General features: G+C 42.6%; 2 protein-coding genes across 2 annotated transcripts in view; both read right to left on the reverse strand.

The window, feature by feature from the left end:
* Window positions 1–5,923: 5,923 nt before the first annotated feature.
* On the reverse strand, window positions 5,924–19,877 carry LOC116674113 (probable ribonuclease ZC3H12C). The gene is given in 8 exon segments (XM_032506613.1): window positions 5,924–8,204; window positions 8,206–9,098; window positions 9,101–9,463; window positions 10,188–10,294; window positions 10,686–10,920; window positions 11,003–11,142; window positions 11,323–12,197; window positions 19,741–19,877. Coding segments are annotated over 7 exon segments (2,874 nt in total). The 5' UTR covers window positions 12,129–12,197; window positions 19,741–19,877; the 3' UTR covers window positions 5,924–7,874.
* Window positions 19,878–20,896: 1,019 nt separating this feature from the next.
* The window catches only part of LOC116673914 (mitogen-activated protein kinase kinase kinase kinase 4), a 34,290-nt gene continuing 31,352 nt past the window's right edge, over window positions 20,897–23,834 (reverse strand). Inside the window, 1 exon segment of the mRNA XM_032506278.1 lies at window positions 20,897–23,651. Coding sequence (XP_032362169.1) covers window positions 23,568–23,651 — 84 coding nt within the window. The 3' untranslated portion in view covers window positions 20,897–23,567.

Consider the following 23,834-nt stretch of genomic DNA (forward strand, 5'->3'; position numbering starts at 1 on the left):
TCCATTTCTATATTAAGTATAATTTCACTCTGTCATTATAACATGTCTATTTCTATGTTTAAGTAGTGTCCTCAGTAGTGTTAACAAAAATAATAAATAAACGCAAATACAGAGTAAAGTAAATGTTATAGACATAAGACCACGTAGAAATGTATTAGTAGCCTGTGTTACATCTTCTGAAACACGCTGGTCAGGTGGCTGCTTTGGTGTTCAGAGGGATGAGGTTGGAGGTCGCAGCTGTGGCTGACGTCATCAGCTACAGCCTGTAAGCGTCTTTCTCCAGGGCGTCAACCAATAGGAAAGAGTCCTCCGCCGGTATGGCAGTAAACGGGGTGGGGGGGGGGGGTAACTTGCAGACATGTTCTCTTGAGGTAGCAGCCTTGTTATCCTTCTGCACGTGCTCCTGGCTCACCATTCAGTAAGTAACGTAACGAGTGTGTGTTGTTGGTAGACTTTTACCCGGTGTTGCTCAGGTTTACCGCGAGTGGCGCTAACATGCTACATTAAAGCTGTAAATGAAGCTATGTAGCTAGCCAGAACGGGTTAGCAGCACACTCACTAGCCACTTCCTTATATACACCCTACGTCACGATGACGCACCTTCTCACCTTCATGTATAGTGTTTACACATCAGTCTCCTCAAACAATACAAAATACTTTTATAAAGGCAGACTGTACACATTAATAGTTAAATATACTAACTTTTCATTTTAATTGAATACCATTTATTAGTTATTAATTTATTATATTGTTAATTTGTATTATTTACAATTTAGAAAAATGTAAATTAATTTAATCAATGGAACTGATATAAGAAGCAGGAACCATAAAAACATTCACTCAAACAATTTACTCTCTGATTTGTGGATAATTATTCACCTTGTGGAGAAAAAGAAGCAAAACCAGTGTATACAAGAGGCATGCATTGAAGTATGTTAGTAAGTGGAAAGTACACAAGTATTTTCAGCAACGTGTACTTAAAGTATCAAAAGTAAAAGTACTGATTATGCAGAAGAATGGGCTACATCCGTTATTTTATTATAAATGATTAGATTACAATAACAATTATACCAGTCTATGCGTAATCCTCTTCTAACATTTTCTTTGACTGCTTTTTCAGATGTTTTCTATGTTAAATGGACAGTCATGCAGGCAGAATGTGTATGTTTATTGTACCATATTATATTCATAAGAGGACTTTTCTAAGCAGAGTAACCAATCCAGAGCATCGCAACACAGCAGCCTCCTTTCCCCCCTGGTTGCAGCCATAATATTAATATGTATCACACATGTCATTTGTTACGCTTTTTGTCTTTGTGTCAGCTGTCTTTTATTCCTCCTCAAGAAAAAGAAATTTACTGAACCAGAATAATCCAATACACTATCCTTTTCTCCCCAGATGAGTGCAGAGGGCAGAGTATTGTATGTCATGTTTTTTGTAAATAAAAAAGTAAGTAATAGTGGAAGTATGTATTATGTACTCTCTACAATGTACATGCCATAAAAGTTGACATTTTTTGTCTCTAGTTTTGACTTTTGTCTAAGTTCCCCATACTCTAGTCTTTACTCTTCTGAGTTTCTCTACTCTAGTTTCTACTCTTCTCTGTCATCTAACTCCTAATTGCTCTACCCTGCATTACCTTTCCTAACCTCTTTCCTATTCTCTGAGTGTTTGCACATACGCTGGCAGCGAGCAGGTCTTGAACTATTACTGCATTTTGTGACATGCAGGGCACAAACCCTGGTGTCCTGAGTGAAAGTCTGATGAGTTATTGACTCCGCCCACTCTCCCCACCTCATTTCTTCATGGTTTAGGAAAAGCTTGTGATGAAAATCCAAAACGAACGTTTCCGTGACACCATCCGAACGCCCTAGCCAACCCCCTTTTGTGAAATTACAAAGAAGACATGAGCATGATAAATACCCCATGACCTGTTCTGACGGTTGTTGGTTCAATACCTTTGGATGTACTATATTTTAAGGTCCAACACCCAACATGAAGAAGTCAAATCCTCCACTGAAGCAGGTGCCAGTCAGATGAGATGGCTCAGTGTGATAGAACACTGGTTAGAGGACACACAGATCGTGGGTTTAATCACCATGACAGGCAATTTAGTAAGTTGCTAATTTAACAATGTAGAGTTAAAGGCTCAATTACTACAATTGTCTTGATGGTTTTTCAACTTCTCTCCACTGAAATGTGAACAATAAATCCAGCTTCCTACCTCAGGTATCAGACCAGATAGCTCAGTGTTATGGAACGCTGGTTGGAGGACCCATAGGTCATGGGTTCAATCACCCTCATAGTCAGGTCCATAGTAAAAATTTCTTTCTTTCCTAAACCCCCTCCCCCCAATAGTTTGTGTTAAATGCACGCTGCAACTGCAGGAGGTGGCGGCAGAGGTGGCGGCGGAGTCGAATGTGCTGCAGCCCTTCACCCAGGGGAGCGGGGTTCACATCCGGTTATAGACTACGTTGGTGTTGTAGAGTATACTGTTGTTGACCAGCAACCCAGGGCGGCATGTGGGTAAGACACTTGGGTTAGGGTTCGGCCAAACCACATGCCGCCCCGAAGGGGCGGCATGTGGTTTGGCAAGTGCCTTCCCCTATGCCGCCCCGAAGGGGTGGCATAGGGGCATACGGCCTTACCTTTTGCTAACTGGAACAATAAATTTATTCTCTAAGTGTCATAAGTACAACTCAGGGCCTTTACTCAGGAGGCCAAGGTCCATGTCGCACATATAGTTGGTTAAGTACTTTCCTAATCACAACTGTACTAAGTATTTTTTCAGATACTCAGACAGTTGGGCTTTGGAAGAGACTTTCCCATGACACGCAGAACACTAACCCCACCTCACAGGTGTAGGACATTAACCCCACCTCCCAGGACACTCACCCCACCTCCCACTTTGCGTTTCGCCTTATCATAATGTCTGCACCAAGTGAGTTTTGAACTCACAACCACTGGGTCCTCTAACCAGCATTTTACCACACTGAGCTATATATCTGCTACTCTATACTGGTTGGAAGTTCTATTTACCGTTCACATTTTAGAGGAGAGAAGTTGAAAAGCTGTCAAGACAAATGTAGGATTTGTAACCTCAGATTGTTGTTAGCAGTTTACCTCAGTGAGATATCCCTCTAAGTGACATTTCATCTTTTTATTTTATTAATACTATACTATGTCTTTTATCATTTTTAGACATACTATACTGGGCTTTTTCTTGAAAAGATTTTAAAGGACCTGAACCTGAACAAAACAACCTACTCGTGACTGTCAGCAAGACTAAAGAGACGCCAGAAGTAGTCTACTAGCACTGCCTCCAAGGCAAGATGAAGGCTCCTGCACCCACCTCTTTCTAAACACAGATCAACAAAACAACGGCTGTGTTACTTGTTTATTTCAGAAAATATGTCTGGTGTTTCCTAAATATGTCATACTTACTTTACTCTGGCATTGGCTCACACTCAGACCTCTCCGACATAGCTGGCGCAGCGGGGGTCCCTTAATTACCCTTTCTATCTACCAACATGGATGTCCCAAAATTTTTCCACTAGTAAAGGGTAGAAAAAGGATATAGGGAAATTAGGAAACAGACCAAACTTTGGGGTAATTAACCTGCAAAAAAACTATCAATAATCCCCAATTTTTAAATCACTGGCTAAATTATTTCCCATTGCTAAAAATTGGGAAAAAACTGCTGCGCCCATCTTACACGCAGAGTTTAAAAATTTACTGAAAAAAAAAAACCCCATAAGAAAGGGAAATATAAAACAAAACATGTAGGTTTGTAGTGTGTACAGTGGGGCCTTAAAAATAATACAGCAAGGGCACAAGCGAAAATCTTTTTAACTAAAGCTACTTTGGTTTAAAACCATCATTTGTTTAAAACTTACTATGATACACTACCTGAGTTTTTGTTTTACTGTCGTCGCCCTGTTTGGATATTTAATAATCCAGACCCTGGGAACAGGGATTAAATTTTTATTTTTAGAAGGGAAGGGGTGCACCTTTTCAAAGAACTCCCAATACGACTGTGGCCCCCCCCTGAATTTTTTGGCCCATTACTTTGGGCTTTGTAAAAATGAATAAAAAATTATGAATAAACCCTACCCTGTAGCTGCAGGCTGTTTTTTTTAGCCTGATTAGTAACAGCTTAGCCGTTTCAAAGCGGATTTAGTACCTTTGTAGCCTTCCCGAAGTTTAGTAATCCGCCGTGGTACTTCAGTGACTTTCGGAGACTTTACCCAATAGTTTCATAAAGATAAACGGTCACCAAATCATCTTTCGTATGAAAAGCTATCTTTTACTTAGCTGCCCCCCATTTTGGCTGCTGATGTCTCCACTGATGGCTACGTCGACCAATCACAGAAGTTTAGGTCAGGGGGCAGGCAGCTTGCTCAGCCAATAGATAACCCTAACCCCTACAAGCGCAGGGCCTTGTACTCAGTGGTGTGTTTTGGGAAGCGAACACAGAGGTGTGGCTAGAGTGGGATTTGGCCATGATGACAAATAGACAGAAAATGAATTGGAGATCACACAACATTTGCAGGAAAAAATTTATAGACCTTTCTGGGAGGAAAAAAATCTAACTAGTTTTATTTTTTTATTAATAAGTGCATACTTTGTTTCCCCTGATTGCCAAGACTTTGGTACTAAAAGTACTTTTTTACGCAAATCATACCAGGCTAAATTTTACAGGAATCTAATATGGTACTGGGCTTTCTAAATAAAATGTAAATGTCTTTTAAAATGTTATAGGTGTGAAACTACAACAATGCCAATCAATATCACATTTTGAGAGGAGTACTTTAATGAACATCACATTTACAGTAAGAATGTTACAAATATCAATTAGATACACGATTATTTACTACTGACTAATTTGAAAAGGATTTTCATTATATTTTGGGTTGGCCTGTATACCATTTAATTATCTGCAAAAACAGAAGTCAACTTCCAAAGAAAACAAGCTGTCATGAAGAAAAATTGGGGCATTCCAAAATATCCTTCTGACATTTAAGTACATTTCAAGCCTTACATAAAACAAATAGCATTCCCTCTTAACTTATATTGTAAAGGGGGGTGTTTTTGTGAAATCCATACAAAACTGATATAGAAAAAAAACAGAAAAACAAGTCGTTTTCTATATAAGTAAGCCTAGAGTCATCTCAACAGCCACAATCATCTCACAGTAACATCAAGGGCAAAGCTTCAAAGGACAGAAAACACAGCTATTACCCCAAATTAAAACACAAGGAATCATGCAGAAACCAAACAAATCAAAACATGCATAAAAAGTTACTGAACTAGTTCAGAGTATTGGATGTGTCATAAGCACAATGCCATGAAGAGGCATTTCTTTTGGCCCCAAATCGGGTGCCACACTGACACACAGTGCCAGGGGCCGGAGAGAAGGGGCTTTTTCAATACACACAAAGGCTCTCTTTATCAACAGCCCTCCTGTACAATTATGTCATTATTTGTACAATGTGACACGTTGGACAGGAAAGAACACTGGGGGGCTTTTTGTACGGCTTGTAATGAACTGTATGATGAGCTCACCCTGTACACTTAAATTCCTTGAGGCCATTTGAACTTGCGTTACACTTGGTTGGTCTACCGATCAAGTACACCTAAGCTAGCCAAAGATAGGCTAATGCTGCATTCAGATATATAAACCCCACTAATAAAGGCAAAGTTTGTCTGAAATTCAGTTTTGGGCCATCCCACCAAAGTTCATTGAAAGGTCAGGTGTGTAATTTCACAAGGAAATGGTTGGCAGAAGCTTCGTAAGTGCTCAGGGAGCCTCCTGTGTGCATTACCGCTCTGTAGCACTGTGCACAAAGATATTTCAATATTTTTGTCCTTAAAATACACAAAATAAACTTCCCGTTCCAGTTAGCGAGCTAAATGTCTGTCCACATTTGAGCAGTTGTAGTTATTCTCGAGATCTCTTTACTGACTGGATCCTTTCTGGTTCTATGAAGACCTCATCTTTTTGTAAAGGCAAACATGGTCTTATACATTTGTAAATCCTCCAGGTAGAGCTTTGGTAGAGTGTTACAGACATTAAAAATGGCCACCATGGGATACGGGACTGACCCAAATAAAAACGTTACTTATGGTTGGGGTTTGTTCACTTAATTCATAATTTAATAGAAACAAAAGAGAAGTTAATGATAAAACTTCAATTATCTATTATTCCAAGCATAACTGCATATAATGTTACTTCCAAAGGACTTAATAAAGAGGCTGAAAAAAGCTTAAAATGAACAGACCCCAACCCTAACCATGAAAAAACAGGCCAATACACTTTTGTTTTCAAATGGCCATTTAACAAGTGAACCAAAGCATAATTCTCACAAGATTGAATTGGAGCTCCTTTAAAAAAATAAGCCAGCTTTAATAAGCCAAATGCACAGATAAAGAAGCTGTGATACCTAAACATAGGCAGACAACTCCTCTTGTTTCATAACATATTAGAAATAATTGTCTCAAAAGCAATTTCCACAAGATTACGAGTTGGAACATCTCGTTTGGAACATAACTGTTGTCAATGCATTTCATCATATAGCAATACATCAAGAGTGTTAGATACTGATAAACAAGTCCATGTACTGTATATAACATCAGCGACTTAGTTAATGATACAATTTGTATCAAACAAGGTTTTTCTCTGTCTAGCATGGATTCAGCTGGGATCTGCTACAGACAACAGTTAACGCCGTTAGCCGAAAGCCCAGCAGGGGAGTATTAAATATATTTACAATACATACATTTGTTCTAATGTCCTCTGTCTGTAGCAGATACCAGAGTTGACCCAAATGAAAAGGGCCAGAGAGAGAGAGGGAGAGAGAGAGAGAGAGAGAGAGAGAGAGAGAGAGAGAGAGAGAGAGAGATGTCCCTTACTAAAACTAAGGTACACACGACAGGGTCACCCATCTCTACAGCTACAACTCTGACAAAATACGGCGGTCATCTCAAATAAGACGACCATCTTTCAGACACCCATTTTTACCAACATGGAAAAGCCCCACAAATGGCCACACAACACACACAAATAGATTAATACAATACACAGACCTTGGTCAAATAGTAGTTGGAAATGTGATGATGGATTTTCCACACAACACATTAAGAAAATTATCCAGTGAATCTGTGACACTTTTCTCAATAGTTATGAGGTAAAAAAATCCCATCTATCTGGCTTTACACAAAGAAAAGAAAATTTGCAAACACTGTTTGACTTGGCTCTGAGATTAAGTATAGTGTACAATGCACATTATGTGTGTGTATAGTCACTACAAATCAGAATCATAATAATAGGTGGTGGAAATGCTTAAATTATCCTTCATACCAGTCATATTTGATGTATGCGATACAACTCTGGGTTATGATTTGGCTGTGAAAAGAGCCTTTTGAATTTGGTGCATTAACGGTCCTGCATGTGAAATACACATAATACACTACTAAATAAATAAAAAAGACTCACTGGGCAGGTCTGGAACAAGTTGCACTTTGTGTCAAAGTCCAAGATTTCGTGAAATGATTTGCTCTCCCCACACTTCGTAAAGTTCAGTGGATTTAGTTGTCCCTGTGCAATAACCAGAGCTGGATTTGGATTATCTTTAGCATTTCATATCCTTGAAACCTAGACATTGTCTCATTAATGTCATAAGAAAAGAAAAAGCTCAACATGTAGACAATCCAAAAGCATTCCAGTATTTAAAATACCACCATGCAAACCCAACGTGCTTTCAAGTGTTGCAAAGGCAAAGTTTCCTCTTCTGAGGTTTGTGTTTTCCTTTTTTTACTCAGACTACTTGACTGCTATTGTTTTCTATCGGGAGTTCACACTTTCCTTTGTTCTTCAGTACCCTGTCTGGGCTTTCTCTGCAAGTATAGCAGCTGCCAGCTGCTGGGGGTCTGCAATGTGGGGGCTCCTGGCCATCACACGGCTCACCAGCTCCGAGGGGAAGATGTTGCACAGGTTGACGTACACTTTCTCCCTCATGTCCCCGTAGCGACTGTGTGCAGGGGATTCTGGGAGCTGCGACATGTAGGAGGGAGGAGCGTGGGAGGGCACTGCAAGGTGAGCGCTGTGAGGCGGGTATGTTTGGAGAGGAGTGCTGGACGGGTGAGGCGGGTGCGGAGAGTGGGCTGGAGGCGGTGGGTGGTTTAAGTAATGTGTCGGGGATGGGATGGAGAGCTGGGTGGGAGGTGTGGTGCTGGGTGTAGCCGTCCTGTGCCCAGGGAGGGGCGTGCCAGGATGACTGCTGTGTGTCTGGCAGGCTCTGATAGGCAGACGGCTCATACCTGGACGCCGGCAAAGGAGGCTGTCTGTAGTACGAGTCCCAGCTGGGCAAAGCTTTTGTCCGGTGGTGATGGTGCGATGTAGAAAGGTGTTCATACAGATGCGAGTCTGACACACTCTCTCCTCGCGTGGGGGCCAGGCAGCGGCCAAGAGGAGAGCCAGGGGGGTGAGGGTTGGACTGGGGCAGTGAGTGGTAGTCGCCTGGGCAGCTGGAGCGTGCAGCTAGTGGCTGATGCTGAAGATGAGGAGGCAAGGGGTAGAGAGGGCGCTTTGGGGGAGCCTCTGGTGGAGGCTGATCGTGAGCACAGCTCTGCCCGCGTGCCATACTCAGGTGGTAGCTATGTACTCCTGTATTAGACGTGTGGCTGTGTTGGATATTGGTGTAATCGGCTGGATGAAGGCCACACAGTTCATGGTTTGATGCGGCATGATGGGAATACAGCCGGCTGTGGGGATGAGCAAAATGGACGCTGTCTTCCAGTAAGGTGTCTGGGGGGCACCCGGGACACGGCCTCTCACTGTACGAGTCGCAGCTGCTCCCGCAACTCACGCTGCTTTCACTGCCGCATTCGGAGCCGGCTGAACCCATCGAGCCCACCCGCAGGTCTGTGTCATTGGGGAAGCGACAGTCTGGGCTCCGTCTGGTGGAGAGACTCAGGCCAGAGTAAGCACGTGTTACTGAGTAGTAGCTCAAGTCTGGAGACTCACAGTGAGGGTAAAGGTCATGGCTGGGGACTGGTAAACTATGAGGGGTCACTGCTCTGGACTGCTGGTCCTGGGAAGGCTGAAACTGGAGGGAGGGCCCCCTGGGGCTGAGGACATGGGAATACTCCCACTGCTACTGCTGCTGCCACACATACTGTTCTTCTGGCTTTCCGCCCTCCCTTTTGCCAGCTTCTCCTCAGCATCGCTGTACGACAGAGCTCGGATGCTTGGGTCGGACTGCCTTTTCTGGGCGCCTTTTTTGGCCTCAATGCTGCCAGCTGGCACACTGTGGCTCTTCACCAATCCAGTGTCCCCCTGGTTTCTCGTGGTGACACAAGTCTTGGCACTGGCACGCAGTTCATCAGCCACAGCACGCTGAGGCTGAGCACCTCTTTCTGGGTGGTAGTACTTACACTTGTGGCCGTAAGTGCACTTCTTTCCTGGAGGCAGAAGGTCTCAGTGTTATTACATAGTAAATGTACAGAAGAACAAACATTATGCCGTATGTCACCGGCACAATTGTTGAGGACACACCCATTCACCACCACCATCACATACATAATGCTATCAGACAGACTGGTATTTGTGTGTTCTTATAGACCAGATTTTAATTAACCCTTATGTTGTCTTCCCGTCCAAATTGAAAATCAACACTTTTGATGATGCTTTTAATCAACATTTTTTACTTTTTATGTTTTTGTCCCTGCTTTCGACACAATTGACTTTTTTTAATTATGTTTGTCACTTTTTTTGTCACTAACTTATTAACTTTAGTTTCACAGTTATGTTATATATGCTAATGTTTGAGTTAGAAAAGCAGAAATTAAGAAATATTTAAAATTACTAAAACTATAGGAAAGTATGTCGATGGATAATTACAGACTGGAATATGTCAACTTTTACTTAAAACCACTTAAATTTTTGTTCAAATGCTATAAAATTAAATAACACACCCCAAAATTAATGAAAGTAGAGATCTGTACTCGCCAAAGATCATTGTGTGGAATGTTATTTGGGGTAATTACAATTGGATAGTTAAAAAGAACATTGATATAGGAAAACGGGTCAATTTGACCCAAGGACAACATGAGGGTTAAGAAAACTAAATGCGTTGTTATTTCTCTGTGTATGTGCATTAGGTGAATTTTGTGCACATCTGTGTACCATATGGACAAGGCTGTTTCTTCTGCTCAGGCATGACAGGTCTTTTCCTCAGGAAGTTGTCTAAGCTGGGGCCATGACGACCAAGAGGGTCATCTGGGGGCATGAATCTGAGAAGGGAGGGGATGGTTAGAAAGGACAAGATAGTTTCATGGCAAGAAGGACAATAGTGCTTTTAAAAATAGGTGCATATTCTTTAGTATATGCAAGTAATATGTAAAATGATTGGGGGAACTTGAAGTAGACAGACTAAAACAAGTCTGTAATTTTCCTTTTAAAACCAAGTGAAAATGTCAGCTGTCGTGGCATTTGTTAAACCAAATGTCAGATGTGATAGAGTAATAGCTGGGATTGAGATACGAAAGGTGAACTGTAGCTAAGATTTCAAAATTAAAGACATAAATCATAAATGTCACAATTCTTTGAACATATCCAAGTCAACACATATCATGATCTATCATACTGACAGAAAAAGTTCCTCACTGATCCACCTCTACATACTTGTCATTGACAAAGGAATACATGAGCAGCCGTTCATCGATGAATTTCTTCCACTCAGGCTTCTCATTAGCCAGGTCTCGGTAGTTATCATTTGAGACGATGATGCCGTCTGACTCATACGCCAGCTTGACAATGAAGCGGTCGTCATAGCAAACCACGCGTCGACCTTGGACACGTCGTGACGGAGTGAAGACCAGGATCTTTTCCTTCTCTAGGCGACGTAAGATCTCCTGATCTGTGTCGGATGGAGTTTGGTAAAGTTGAGAAAAATGTTGAATAATCTCACAACTTTATTTCCACCAGCCTGCTGCACTGACCTGTTATAGGGGCGTCAGGGCGGGACTGCTCTTTCCTCCACGCAGGCACAAACACTGTGATGTCATGATGGCCACGCTCTAGGAACCAGTCTACAGCCAGCTGGATCCCCTGGCAGGAAAACACTTCCTTGTTGCCATGGCTGCAGGACATAGTTAAGAGGCAGAAGATAATAGCAAATTGACATTTGGGGTTTTAGTAGATTAATAGGTCAATAGGTTAATCAGAAATAAAAACACATATACTGATGATGATGTAAAAGGATATTTTACAGTAATTTAACTATGTGTCTTTATTAAAACTATTCCCATACACTGCTTACCTCATCGCTACATTACTGCCATCCACCACAATTGGCCGCAGGTTGTCCTGGTCACACAGAGAGTCAGGCGGACAGGGCGAGTCCGACCTCTGGCTGTCCAGCAAATCAGAGCAGGCACAGGAGGACGAGGAGGATGAAGAAGATGAGGTAGAGGCTAATGATCCAGCCGGCTGCTCGCTGTCTGACTTGGTGCCCAGTTTGACCAGCTCTCCCAATATGTCATTGATGAGGGTGTCGGGTCCAAGCTTGGACAACACCAGTCGCACTGTCTCCTCAAAGTAGCCCAGCTTCAGGGCAAACTCCAGCTTAGCCTGGTACTCCTTCCCGCCAGCCTCGGCCGCTGCCTCTGATGAGGAGGGATCGGACGGAGGCTCAGGTGAGTGCTTACATGGGGAGCTGGGTGAGGACTGCGCAGGGGTGTCGTGTTTGGGGTCTGATGGGGGTTTAGGCGGGGGCTCAGGAGGACCCTCAGTGCCTAAGTCCACACACTGGGTCCGACAAAGCGGCTGGTGGGTGTTCTTACTGGGAGTTAACCCTCCTTCTCCTCCATCCGGGTCAGCGAGGGGGGCGCTGGAAGACGGCGACGACTCGCACTCTGCATCAGACCCGGCATTTTCATCCACCACAGCCGGTGGAGGGGAAGTGGCGGTGCTGCTGTTGCTGGAGCTCTCCCCCTGCTCCTCCATAGCAGGGGGCAGGTCAGCACCGCCAGCCTGCCGGTCGGCCCCCGCTATGTGGAGATACTCCAAATCCAGCCCCAGGTCGAGGTGGCCTGTTCCTGCCTCCACATGGTCCTTCTGGCCCATGGATCTGTCACAGACATCCAGCTCACTGGGCTGACTGCTGCCCGCTCACAAAGCTCGACTCATTGGTGCCTAAAGGAAGAGAAAGAGAGAAGGATGGAGGGAGTGCGGGGTACATTTAGAAAATGAATTCCTACTGACATACTGTATCACTTCAAAAATCACGTAGTATTACTTGAGCTACTTTGTAAAACCAGTTTAGCTCAGCGAGGGAAAGTGGTCATCATAATTAAGTTAATTGATGAAAATACCACGAAAGAAATGCAGTGTTTGAAAATCTGAAATGTTTTTTTCTAATGATCACAGCCGAAAATCCAATGAAAATCCATTGTTATACATGTTGAGATGACACTCTGGAACTGTGTAACTCCCTTAAGTGCAGAGAGATACTTACCAATATTTGGGTGAAATATAAGTATGGTGTTGGCTGCAGGTGCAACCAGTCCACTGAAATGCCTGGGGAATCATTTGCATAATGAAGAATTTGCATGTTTTGTTACATGATAATTCACAGTCAACACTGACTGTCACTTTAGGAAAATTTGACATTTTACCTTTATTTTCCCAGGAAACTTTTAGCCTTAGCCTTAGTTTACACTGGCTGACTGGTTGTCTCAGGCAGTTGGGACTCCACTGAGGCACAGACTGGCTGACTCAAAGACCCAAGGGGGCCCCTTTCACCCTAATTAAGGGACTCCCGCGTTTTTTTAGTCTGACCCCAGCGTGTTTTTATAGGGCCACGTCACAGCACATTAATCTAATGGTCAACAGAGGGTGAACTGTTTTATAAAAAAAAAAAAAAAAAAAAAGGGAAGAAAGCCGTTAGCGACGGGCCCAACAGACCCTCCCCCCTTACATTCTACCTGGTAATTAAGTTCCATATGCTTCTTCCCACTGGGGTGGTAGAGTCACTCATTAAAACACTGAGGGGCTCGGAGGCTACAGGGCCCATCAACGAATTGCTTTAGAGCAACAAGTGCATGGGATCTGGTTAGGCTAATCTGATTGGTGTCAAAGGTTTAGCTGCACACAAATTACAGGGAGCACTCTGGAAAGTTAATCTGAGATCAGGAAACTGATATGTTAAACTGTAGAAGCAAAATTACAGCCTGCTGTATTCTGACTGGACAGAATGAAGTCTAATGAAATTTAGGCTTGAAAGTGTTTGTATCTAAAATTAAATATTTTCCCAGAAAAAAAAACAATAGCAGCGAATTCTACAAATGTACACGTTAGATTTAGGCTAAAGCGCTTCAACCTGGACTTTAGTCAAAATCAAGTCAAACCCATGTTATCTGGACAAACCAGATGATGGAAAAGGAAGTGACTTAAAGATGGTGGGTGGGGGGCGGGCTGGAGTGAGAGCGCATTTTATGAAAAAGGGCTGCCTAGCAACGTGGCTGAGCTACTGTTGCTAAGCTACAGCTGTTGAAAGCATTCTCCCCTACAAATGCCAAAAGAGAGGCTGCAGTGCACACAGCACGCACGCACGCACACACACACACACACACACACACACACACACACACACACACAAGTGTGACTCACTGGCAACCCACCCCGCCACCCAAGACAACAATGGACCTGCTATTAGGACTGGGACCTTGGCATCAACGAAGGTGGGCGTTGATGGTGGCTATGCACCATCAACGCCCACCACATTTGGTCTACCTTCCAGACTGACTCAGTGCCTGACTGGGGGCCATTGGGAACATTTTATGCACACTCTACTCAGCTGATGGTCTAAACTGACACATCCAAACTATCCTTCTATTTACACTTCAATTTCTCTAAAGCTTGCTATCATCCAGCCAAAACTGGGAGAGAATATGTTGCATCAGTTCATCCCTATGAACCTCACTAATTTATGTACAGAACGGTTTCATTAGCAACAAGTAAAAAGAACTGGCAGATTTGTAATGTTGTATATTCTAAGATCAGATAGCGCCTTAATTTAAAACTTTACCAATTTCACACTATTTTATTTAGACAACATTCTCGTACAACAGCAAAAATCGGAATATCACCAAAAATTCGTATCGTATCAGCACTAGATGATACCCAAAGACATGATCATCAAAAGGCAAAAAAAATATTGAACCAATATACAATAGGATACATTCACAACAACACAGAAGAAAGAAGTGGTAATGGAGTCCTCACCCATCTAATCTAGTGATGATTCATTTCCTTATCTGTTATTCTGCTGGTTATTTTCTCGATTAATGGCTAAATTGTTTTGTCTATAAATATAATAATCCTGTTTTAGCTGCTTAGTAGCAGAAGTGTGCTTTTCACTGTTGAAGCCTGTTAAATGAGTGGTCTGATTAAATGTAAGTGGTAGGATTAGAAAAGTCTTCTAGTGTGGTCCAAGGTCCACAGAATGATGCATTCAGTGCATTGTGGAATTCCCAAATCAGGCCTAGTGTTAACGGACCAACGGCTCATCAACATCTCCAGACCTCCAGGCTGAGTGCATCTTTCAAACATCTGGCTTTGATGTAGGCAGTAATGAATATGTAACACAGCCCTTACAGCGCTTTGTATGTGGGAGCTTTGTGTAAAAAAAAAAAGTGTCTGTGTCTGTGCAGCGGGTCAGAGAGGGGGAAAAGGATTTTGGGTTTGAAAGGAGAGGGGTGGGTGGGGCAGAGGGATTGTCTGGCGGTATACTGCTGCATGCCTGATACTGTGCAAAAAAGGTATTTGTAAAAAAGGGGGCGGTCCCAGTCAGAATAATCAACCGGGGGAATACCGTTTGTGTGTATCTATAGGGCGCTTTCCCCGCCAGAGAATGCAAGGCAATGCTGCTGAGCGGTACTCGCAAGAGTGTCTTATTCTCTCGCACGTACACACCAACACCACAACCACCCACACCACACACACACACACACACAACACCACACACCACACACACACACACACACCCCACACACACACACACACAAACTTCCTCTAGCCTCATGTGACCCAAATCAGAAGAATCTTTCTGTTATCTCTTCTCCCCCCAAAACCACACAACACTGCCCCCCCCCCCCCACCTTTGAGTTTTATATCAACACAGATCACACCCCAGTTTGAATGTCAGCAGCTACCATAGCTGCAGGCTAAAACTACGTGGAGGCAGGTGTAGTCCTGTGCTACAAACTCTTGTGACTGGATGCTGCACATAAAGATGCAGTGGTTAGACTGGCAGTCTCAGCTGGGCCCTGCGGTACGTATGGTTCAAAGTAAGACTACTTTATCTTTCCTTTACAATATTTCACATCCAAAGCCGTCATTAGGCAGAAGCTGGACTGCACCTTCTCCTCTTTCTTCTGAACTTATCAATGTGAACTTTTCATGACTGAGGTCCATTTAAAATGCAAGGAAATCCAGTGATGTTGGTCGTGTCACTTAAATATTTAGGTAAGTCAGCATTAAAGTGATTTAGGATGCTGCAGCCGTGCTGCCTGTCATGCAGATAACACTTCTTTAACGAGGGCCCTTTGCATCATTTCAATGGCCCTAATGAGATATGGGTAGGAAACATCACAGTTCCTTTTTCAATATAGAGATCAGAACCGCCACAAAAATAGAAGCTAAAAAGTAAGATTTAAGTAAACAAAATCCGGTTATAAGTAGACACGCTTACCAGGCCTTAGAAGATCAACAAAGAATGAAGAAAGTGAAGTAGATCAGCTAATTTCCGCACATTTGAATCCTTGAAAATCAGACTGGAAAAGAGTGCAGGAGAAACGTAAAAGAAACAAGTCCTAAACTTCCCAGAGCAGCTCCATCCGAGGCTGACGCTCGTCGTCGCTGCAGGTACAGCAGAGCATCCAACTCCAGCCCAACGCCTCTGTCCTCACGGTCTCAGTGTCTTCCAGGGCTGCATTTTTTTTTCTCTAAAGAAGCAGGCAAGTTGGACAATGAGTGGCAGAACAGATGGACCAACAATGTCTGCCATTCCCTCGTTTAGGTGGCCGCTTTTTCCACCAATCAGAGCAGAGCGGCCCTTTTAATGAGCTGCAGACACAAGGGGAGGAGGAGGGGAGTGGCTGTGGGCAAATGCCTGCAACACCCAGTTACCCCAAGGCACGCGTACTTAGCGTGCGCACACACCACACACACACACCACACACACACACACACACACACACACACACACACACACACACACACACACACACACACACACACACACACACACACACCACACACACCACAACACACACACACACCACACACACACACACAACCACAGCTTTGCCTGTGTAACCGATTTAATCAACGAGGGGGGGGGCGGCCGAACAATAGAGCTGCACAATGGGATGCTGGGGGGGGGGGGGGGGGGGGGGGGCTGCAGTGTGAAGGCTGGTGCTATTACAGCCCAGGGCAGCAATGGAGAACACCTGGCTACAGACCATAGTCACTCTCCGCTCTTTGTCTCGTCCTGAGCGGGAGGGGGGGGGGGTCAAAATAGAAAGAAAAGACCAAAGCTGGCTGAAAGACTAGCGTGGCCTTTAGAGGAGTGCAAAAGGAAAGAGAGTGTGGCAGGGCTGAAAGTAGAAAAAAGGACAAGTGTGGGGGGCGAGAGACCAAAACTTTTATGTCCCAATGAGTATGAGGAGGGGACCCGCTCCTCATTGTTGCAGCACACTTGGGGCAGATGACTCGGAAGCACAAGTCTTTGCCTTTCTGTCTTGTATGTGATTATGGAGCCAATGTGTAAATAACAGAATTTGAATCATTTGAAAATGAAGTCACGTTCATGTTAATAAGATATCGAAAGTTATATAATAGGATAGCTATTTGGATGATTACTGATGCAAATACATATTGCACAGTTCACAAAAAAAACTTGCTATGTGGAACTATGTCATAGTTACTATAAAACTATGTGGCGATAACATAGAGAAGAATATGCATTAGCTTTGCATCAGACTAAATATTTGAACTGTCTACACATCCCAAACACATTTTCTACTAAACCAAAAGGACTCTGGATCCAAACCAAGATTTTCAAATAATTGTTATAATCACATTATATCTATCACATTATCACGAAATGCATATTGTGGTCTTCCCCTTTTTACTGTGACCATTTTCAAAATAAATTGTTTTTTAGTCTATAAAACGTAAGAATAAAATAAGTAAAAGGTTGACTAATTGTTTCAGCTCCAAAACTGATCATTCAAGGAAGGAGCAAATTTAAGATCTTTATTGTTCAGAATGTGTATTCATGACTGCTGATACACAGTGAGAAAAGGGACAATTATCTTATTAGTCAGTGTATTTATTATTGTTTCAGTCAAACACTCTCTGGTTCCAGCTTCAGCTGCTTTCCCCTTTGTTTGTTTTTTTAAATAGTTAGTCTTGCAACTGATTGTTTTCATTATGGATTATGGATCTGCAGATTATTTTCTTGATTTTTACATTTATTATTTGGTCTATAAAATGTCTCACAGCACAAGGAGATGTATTTAAATTGCTTGTTTTGTTCTCCCATCCGTCTAAACACAGCCATAATAAATAATAATAATTAAAACATGATAAAATAAGAATTTATTATGTCTGAGCCCAAACCACAAAGTTATCCTGTTCACTATAATATGAAAAGCATCAAATCCCCACATTTGAGAATGTTTTTGAATTTTTCAGTGTCAGAGTTTTACATAAGACTGGAAAGCAGCACGTCTGCCAACAGAAATATTAATTTACTGAGATAAGGTTACATATCAAGCCCAATTTCTCTTGGCAGCAAGACGTTGGTGTGTAATCTAAAGCAACAAAAAGCAGTCTGTGTGTCCGTGTGTGTTCTCAGTTGACTTGCCAAATAAAATAAGAGTCCTTTCAGCTTAGTGGCTCAACAGGAAAGCAACTGCCTGATTAAATAAGAATGTGCTCTGAGTCAGCTCGCACAGCGAGATAAGGGCGATGAGGGGAGACACAACAGCTGACCAACTGCACAGCACCCACACACAGACACAAGAGCACCCTGTTGACCATCTGTCCTAACAAACAGGTGTGTGTGTGTGTGTGTGTGTGTGTGTGTGTGTGTGTGTGTGTGTGTGTGTGTGTGTGTGCGCGTGTGTGTGCGTGCGTGCGTGCGTGTCAGGGGTGGGCTCTGAACAACTGCAGCACCAGCGGCAGGGTGATCGTCTTTCTCTTTGGAGACAGATTACACAGAATGCACACAAAACAAACTAAAGCTACAGAGTTTAAAAAAAGGCAAAAGAAAAGTTTTGAGAAAGAGAACAAGACAGACAGAAAAAACTATTCTTTGCACCATTGCTTTAATTTGCTCTCAATTCATGTTTTTCATTCATCTTCAGTCTGTAAAACATCCGAAAACTGTGAAATACAGTATGCCCAGCACAAGTTCCCAAAACTCAAGGTGACTTTGTAAAATTGCTTTTGCTTGTCCAACACTCCAAAACCTAAATATATTCAGTTTATTATCACTTTATAGATTAAACAACTAGAGTCAGCAAGTAGGCCTACTCACAGTTAAGAAGCTAGAACTAAGGAACGTTTGGCTTTTTTCGCTTGAGAAACTATTAATCGTGGCTACTTGATTACTATTTTTAAGGTTTTTCAGCACAATGTAGCCTACAATCTGAGCCAGGTCTAAGCAAAAGAAGGAATCTCTGACCTGTCCTCTGCATTTCTCCCAAGCACTGCACCAACAGTCATTAGAGATTAAGTCACAAACATCATGGCAACACTCAGCTCGATGTGTGTCTCTCAAATCAATAGTCATTATGTGGAAATCAGATAAAGTTTGAAGGCAAACGGCCGAAACACCACTGCTGCAGCTCTCAAACCAATCAGATCTTTAAAATACAATAAAAAGGTACACATTTTATTTGCAAGTCAACTTATGATTTATAACTATGGGTTGTAAGAAGGATCTTGTGCATTAGTAGAAGAGGGGATGTTTGACTGTATCAGCCCTTGAAAACTGCCCTTTGCAATGAGCGTTGGAAAAGACAAAAGCAGCAGCCAGATGTCCAGTCCACAGTTAAAAAGTCAGGGAGGATGTAGGCTACATGAAGTTAAAAGAGAGGAGGAAATTAAAAAAAAAAAGACAGCTGCTGGGGCTCGTGCTCGCATACAACCTCCACCTGCCCATCAAAAGCTGTGGACCCAGACCCGGGGACTGCTACTGCTCTGATCCCCAGGGAGACATTGTCAACCACGGTGTAACAAAGACACAGCTGTCAGAGACAGCACATTCAGATAAACGCTAGCGAGGTTGGAAAAAAAAAGACTGACTGCAGCGTCCCTTCATGGTAACAGCAGAAGAAATAACTAGTGGAAGCTGGTGTTTTGCTCAGGCCTTCTTTACTCCAGAGCACACAAACTCAGTTTCCTCTAGTTTTAATACATTTTTACCTGGTTTTTGAGTCAAACAGGTGATTAACGTCACAGCAGCCTCCCCGCCATCCGCCTGTTGAAGGGGCTACAACCCACAGAAACTACATTACGGTTGTTAGGGAGCGCGCAGGGGCGTGCACGGTCACTGCAAAGCAACACCGTCACGACCTCCCTGCAGCTTTCACTCCCACCAACCTGCAGCTCCTCTAGCTAACACGGCCACTCGGCTAACGCGGTATAGGCTACGGGTACTCACCTGGTCAGGGCCGCCGCTGGAGCCGCAAGGTTAGCTTCGTGATAAAATGAGCAAATGTTCCCAGCACATACTGGCGACGCAAAACATCCGGCTGGATTGCAGCGTGACCCAGCCAAACTGCGTCAAGTTACGAAGAATATCGAGGCGGCTTCCGCTCTGACGGTATTTCAGAATAAAAGCAGATGCGTGGTTCAATTACGTTTTACGTTGAAAAATAGATGTGACATGTAACAGGGACACTTTTATCGTTCATAACACATGTTACGTTTGTTTGGTTTGTGGAGAAAAAAAAAAGGTGAGAATGCTGCTTCCAGAGGCGGTTGGCGTAAATAGGAAACTATATGGTATTAGTTATCTTCTATCGAGTTACTAAACTGCCAACATGTTTGGGAAGCACATAAAGTGGGAAGGGCCGTCAAGTGCGCAACGGCGCCATCTCGTGGTTAAAATAATAAATCGAGAGCAAATTAAGGTTAAATGGGAGATGTTGGTAGGCTTTTTCCCCCCTAACTGGAATATTTATTTCTTTATTTTATAGAGATCTTCTAGCATTTTAGCTGATAGAATGTGGTGTTAATAGGAAGATGTATAAGTATCTGCTAACCTTTTACAATAGTAGGAGGCTTGCGTTAGAACAGAGTACGGGATACCCATATTCTGAAGATTTAAGGTAAAAATTGCCAGGTGAACATGTGAATTAATATGGTTGATACCAGGCAAGGCAAGCAAATATTTAGATATGATATACAAGACATTGGGCTTCAACATAAATGTGTACTTAATACAAATTATTTTTACATGCAAAACACACAATTTGCTTATTTAACTAGAAGTCCCTCGACATACTTAACCTATTTTACAAGATTGGAGTAGTAACACAGTCATATTTTAAATTTAAAAATTGCATTAGAGTCTATTTAAAATAGTTTGTTTCCCAGCTTACAAAATATTACGCATTGTCATCTGTAACAATGTATAAAATAGTTTGAGTTAGCTCCACCTTGACAAAATACTACATCCATACACTAATGTATAACTACCTTTACTTTGATATGTGTATTATGTAGATTTAGCTAATAGATACTTTTACTGTAGTAGTATTTTTAACACAGGAATTGTGTTGGAATCCTAACTATTGAAATCAATGACACCACACTGTAAATTACTTCTGATTTTATTCAATGGAAAAAAAAGACCTTCAGGAAAATACAGTATTTCCCATAGTACACACAGAGAGGACATAAATTAGAGAGGCATGGCAGAGAGACGTTTGAGGGGAAACATGGCACCTGGCACCTGGGTGGTAGAAAACATTTGATCCATGCTGCCACGCAGCCAGGGGCACACTGTGCACTAAGCAGGATGTAGAGGAATCTGTGAAATCACACTCTAGACTTGTGTAAACGTGAGCAAAAGTTAATTATTCCTGTACACAAACGTCTAAATGATAGTACAAAAAGGGAATACAAAATACAAAAAAAAGGGAAAAACTGCCCTCAAAATAAACCATAAATATTCATATCGATGCACATTGGTTTAACAAAACAATTGCTTCTGTAAACATTTTCAACATAAGGTGTGCACGACAATTTTAAAACCACTGCAGTCGCATACTTGTCTGAAGGGTTACATGATAAAATTAGCAGAAACAAGACTAAAAACTAAGTCAGAGTTAAAAATATGCCGCTTAGTTCACGCCGTCTGAAGTGGTTTTGTAACACTGCTGTTAGAACGTGACTTTCTTTGCCTTTCACAGATGATCAGGACAGTGAAAGCATCTCATTCCCATGTTTTGCAGCTCTCAGCAGGTCCCACCTTGGACAGTGAAGGCACCACCTTTACTGAGAGCAGGGTCAAAGAGTTGAGTTTAGTGGGAGGGAGGGGGGGGGAGGCGCAAATTCCATGAGTCCCGTTATATAGTTTTCTCATTTATACATACACACAGCTGCAGGATGGATTCTACGTTTTAACAGGGGAATGAGACTGGATAACAGGGACATGATGTCTAACGTTAAGAAAACAAGTCTTGCCTTGTCATTTGGGTTTTAAAAGATGAGAGAGGAAGAAATGTAAAAAAAACAAAAAATGACACTAATTTAATTCTGGGATGGAATAATGATCCAGTTCAAGTATTTGTCTTTTCAATCCAGACTGGGCTGAGTAAAAAAACCTAATTGCCTGTCTGAAGCTCAAAGTGGAAAAAGGAGGTCAAAAATTGTGTTCCTAGAGTACACAAAATCCAAGCTTCTTTACTTTTAATTTTGAAACCTGCAGAGGATTTCGAGCGGTTTTAATTAGCCGGAGACCCTACTAAGGCAACCGTTTAGCTAAACAATAAGCTAAAAAGTCTCCTTTAAAATTTGGATGATAGGGTAAATGTGTACAGATGGAGGACAATCAGCTCATCCGGATTTTGTCCCCTTTTTGTGGTGTTTTTGTAATGTTCAAAGCTTCTTCTCAGCCCTCTGGGTCTGTGCACATTTCCTTTTATTCCCTACTGCCCGCTGGCCTCCATCCTACCTTAATGACCACCTGCTAATTCTGCATGTCTAATTCACAGTTTATCCTAGCCCTACCTATGACTGACGTTAAAGGGAAAATCCACCTGAATTAAAAAATAAAAACACCTTTTGGTTAATGCATCTCACATTTCGGGGTCCATTTGTGGTTTTGGTTGGAGTGTTTTCATTTTTCCAGTAGATGTGAAAATGTGCAACTGCAATAGACGAAAGGAGATTAAAGGAAAGCCGGTTGAACAGAGAAGCAAATTGCAACAATGACAGCTTGATGATAAATAGGGTGGATTTTTCCTTTAAAACTCATCTATGGGTGTGTCCTGCATTCTTATGCTTTATTTATGTGCAGCAAGTCACATACAAAATATACAGTGTACGAAAAACTGGAGCTAATTTAGTCGATAACAAAGCAACATGCTGTCATAAAACAGGGCTACTTCTGTCCGACATAACCTACAGTACGTGAGGCAATGTGGTAAAAGACGAGATAGTGTCTGTAAAACCTGGGAGAGTCTGAAGCCTACAAGGTTGATGTAGTTAGTATGTACAAGCTGATATCCAGTACCCTGTATTTAATGGATATATCAAGAAGGTCCCTTAAAAAAAATCTTCACTTTAAGGAGAAGGCATTAAAAGTGAAGATACAGAGGCAGATTTTCATGTCAAGCCTTATTTATATGGCGGTGAAGTAGTGTTAAATGACATGCTTGACGTTGAAATCTACTGTGGTGGGATTAGGAATTCATTTCACCTGAACAGGACCTGGACTAGACACAGCTGCAAACGGCTACACCCAAGGTGTGGCACATAAAGTATATGCCTTCTTCTATACAGTAACAGCCGCGTTTAGCCTCATCCCTTCAGTCGTTCACATGCTCAGTGTTTTCTCCATTCACACACTTACAGGATGCAAAGTTTTACTATGACACAAAGATTTACCATCAACAGGCAACAGATCCCACGTCCTGCAGAGGAAGAGGAGGAGGGAATCGGCTCAAAGGTTGGCTGAGAAAAACCTAGAGGCTCGTCGCGGGTTTCTCTTGTTGTAATATAGTTTACTAGTACACTCAGTGGACACGGACTGAACGCACCTCCTCACCCCCCAAACACACACCCGTCCCTGGCTTCATTTCATGATTACAGTCCTATCCGATGTTTGTTTGCCCGAGCAGGTTGAGAGGAAGCTGTACCCTCTATTGAGATGCTCAAGGCTGTTCTCGTCTTCATCGCCGTTGGTCTTAGTCACAATCGTCATCTGTTGGTCACTGCTTAGGTATGGTCGTCGTGTTGGCTGGCGTGGTAGGATGTCGACTACCAGCTCATGAGTGAGGAGCGTCCCAGCGTCATGAAATACACCTGGCTGGCACCTCCGGCGCGCACGGAGGCAAAGAAGACCTGATAGACAGGGAACAACAAGAAAAGTCCATGATGCAGCACGTTGATCTCAGGGAAGGAAAGGCTGTGATCTAAAGATTATTTTTGGGGGCATTTTAGCCCTTTAGTTGACGGAAGCTGAAGATATGAAAGGGAAGAGAGAGGGGGGAATGACATGCAGCAAAGGGCCTCAGGTCGCAGTCG

Source organism: Etheostoma spectabile, chromosome 24 (assembly GCF_008692095.1).
Source record: "Etheostoma spectabile isolate EspeVRDwgs_2016 chromosome 24, UIUC_Espe_1.0, whole genome shotgun sequence".
Lineage (NCBI taxonomy): Eukaryota > Metazoa > Chordata > Actinopteri > Perciformes > Percidae > Etheostoma > Etheostoma spectabile.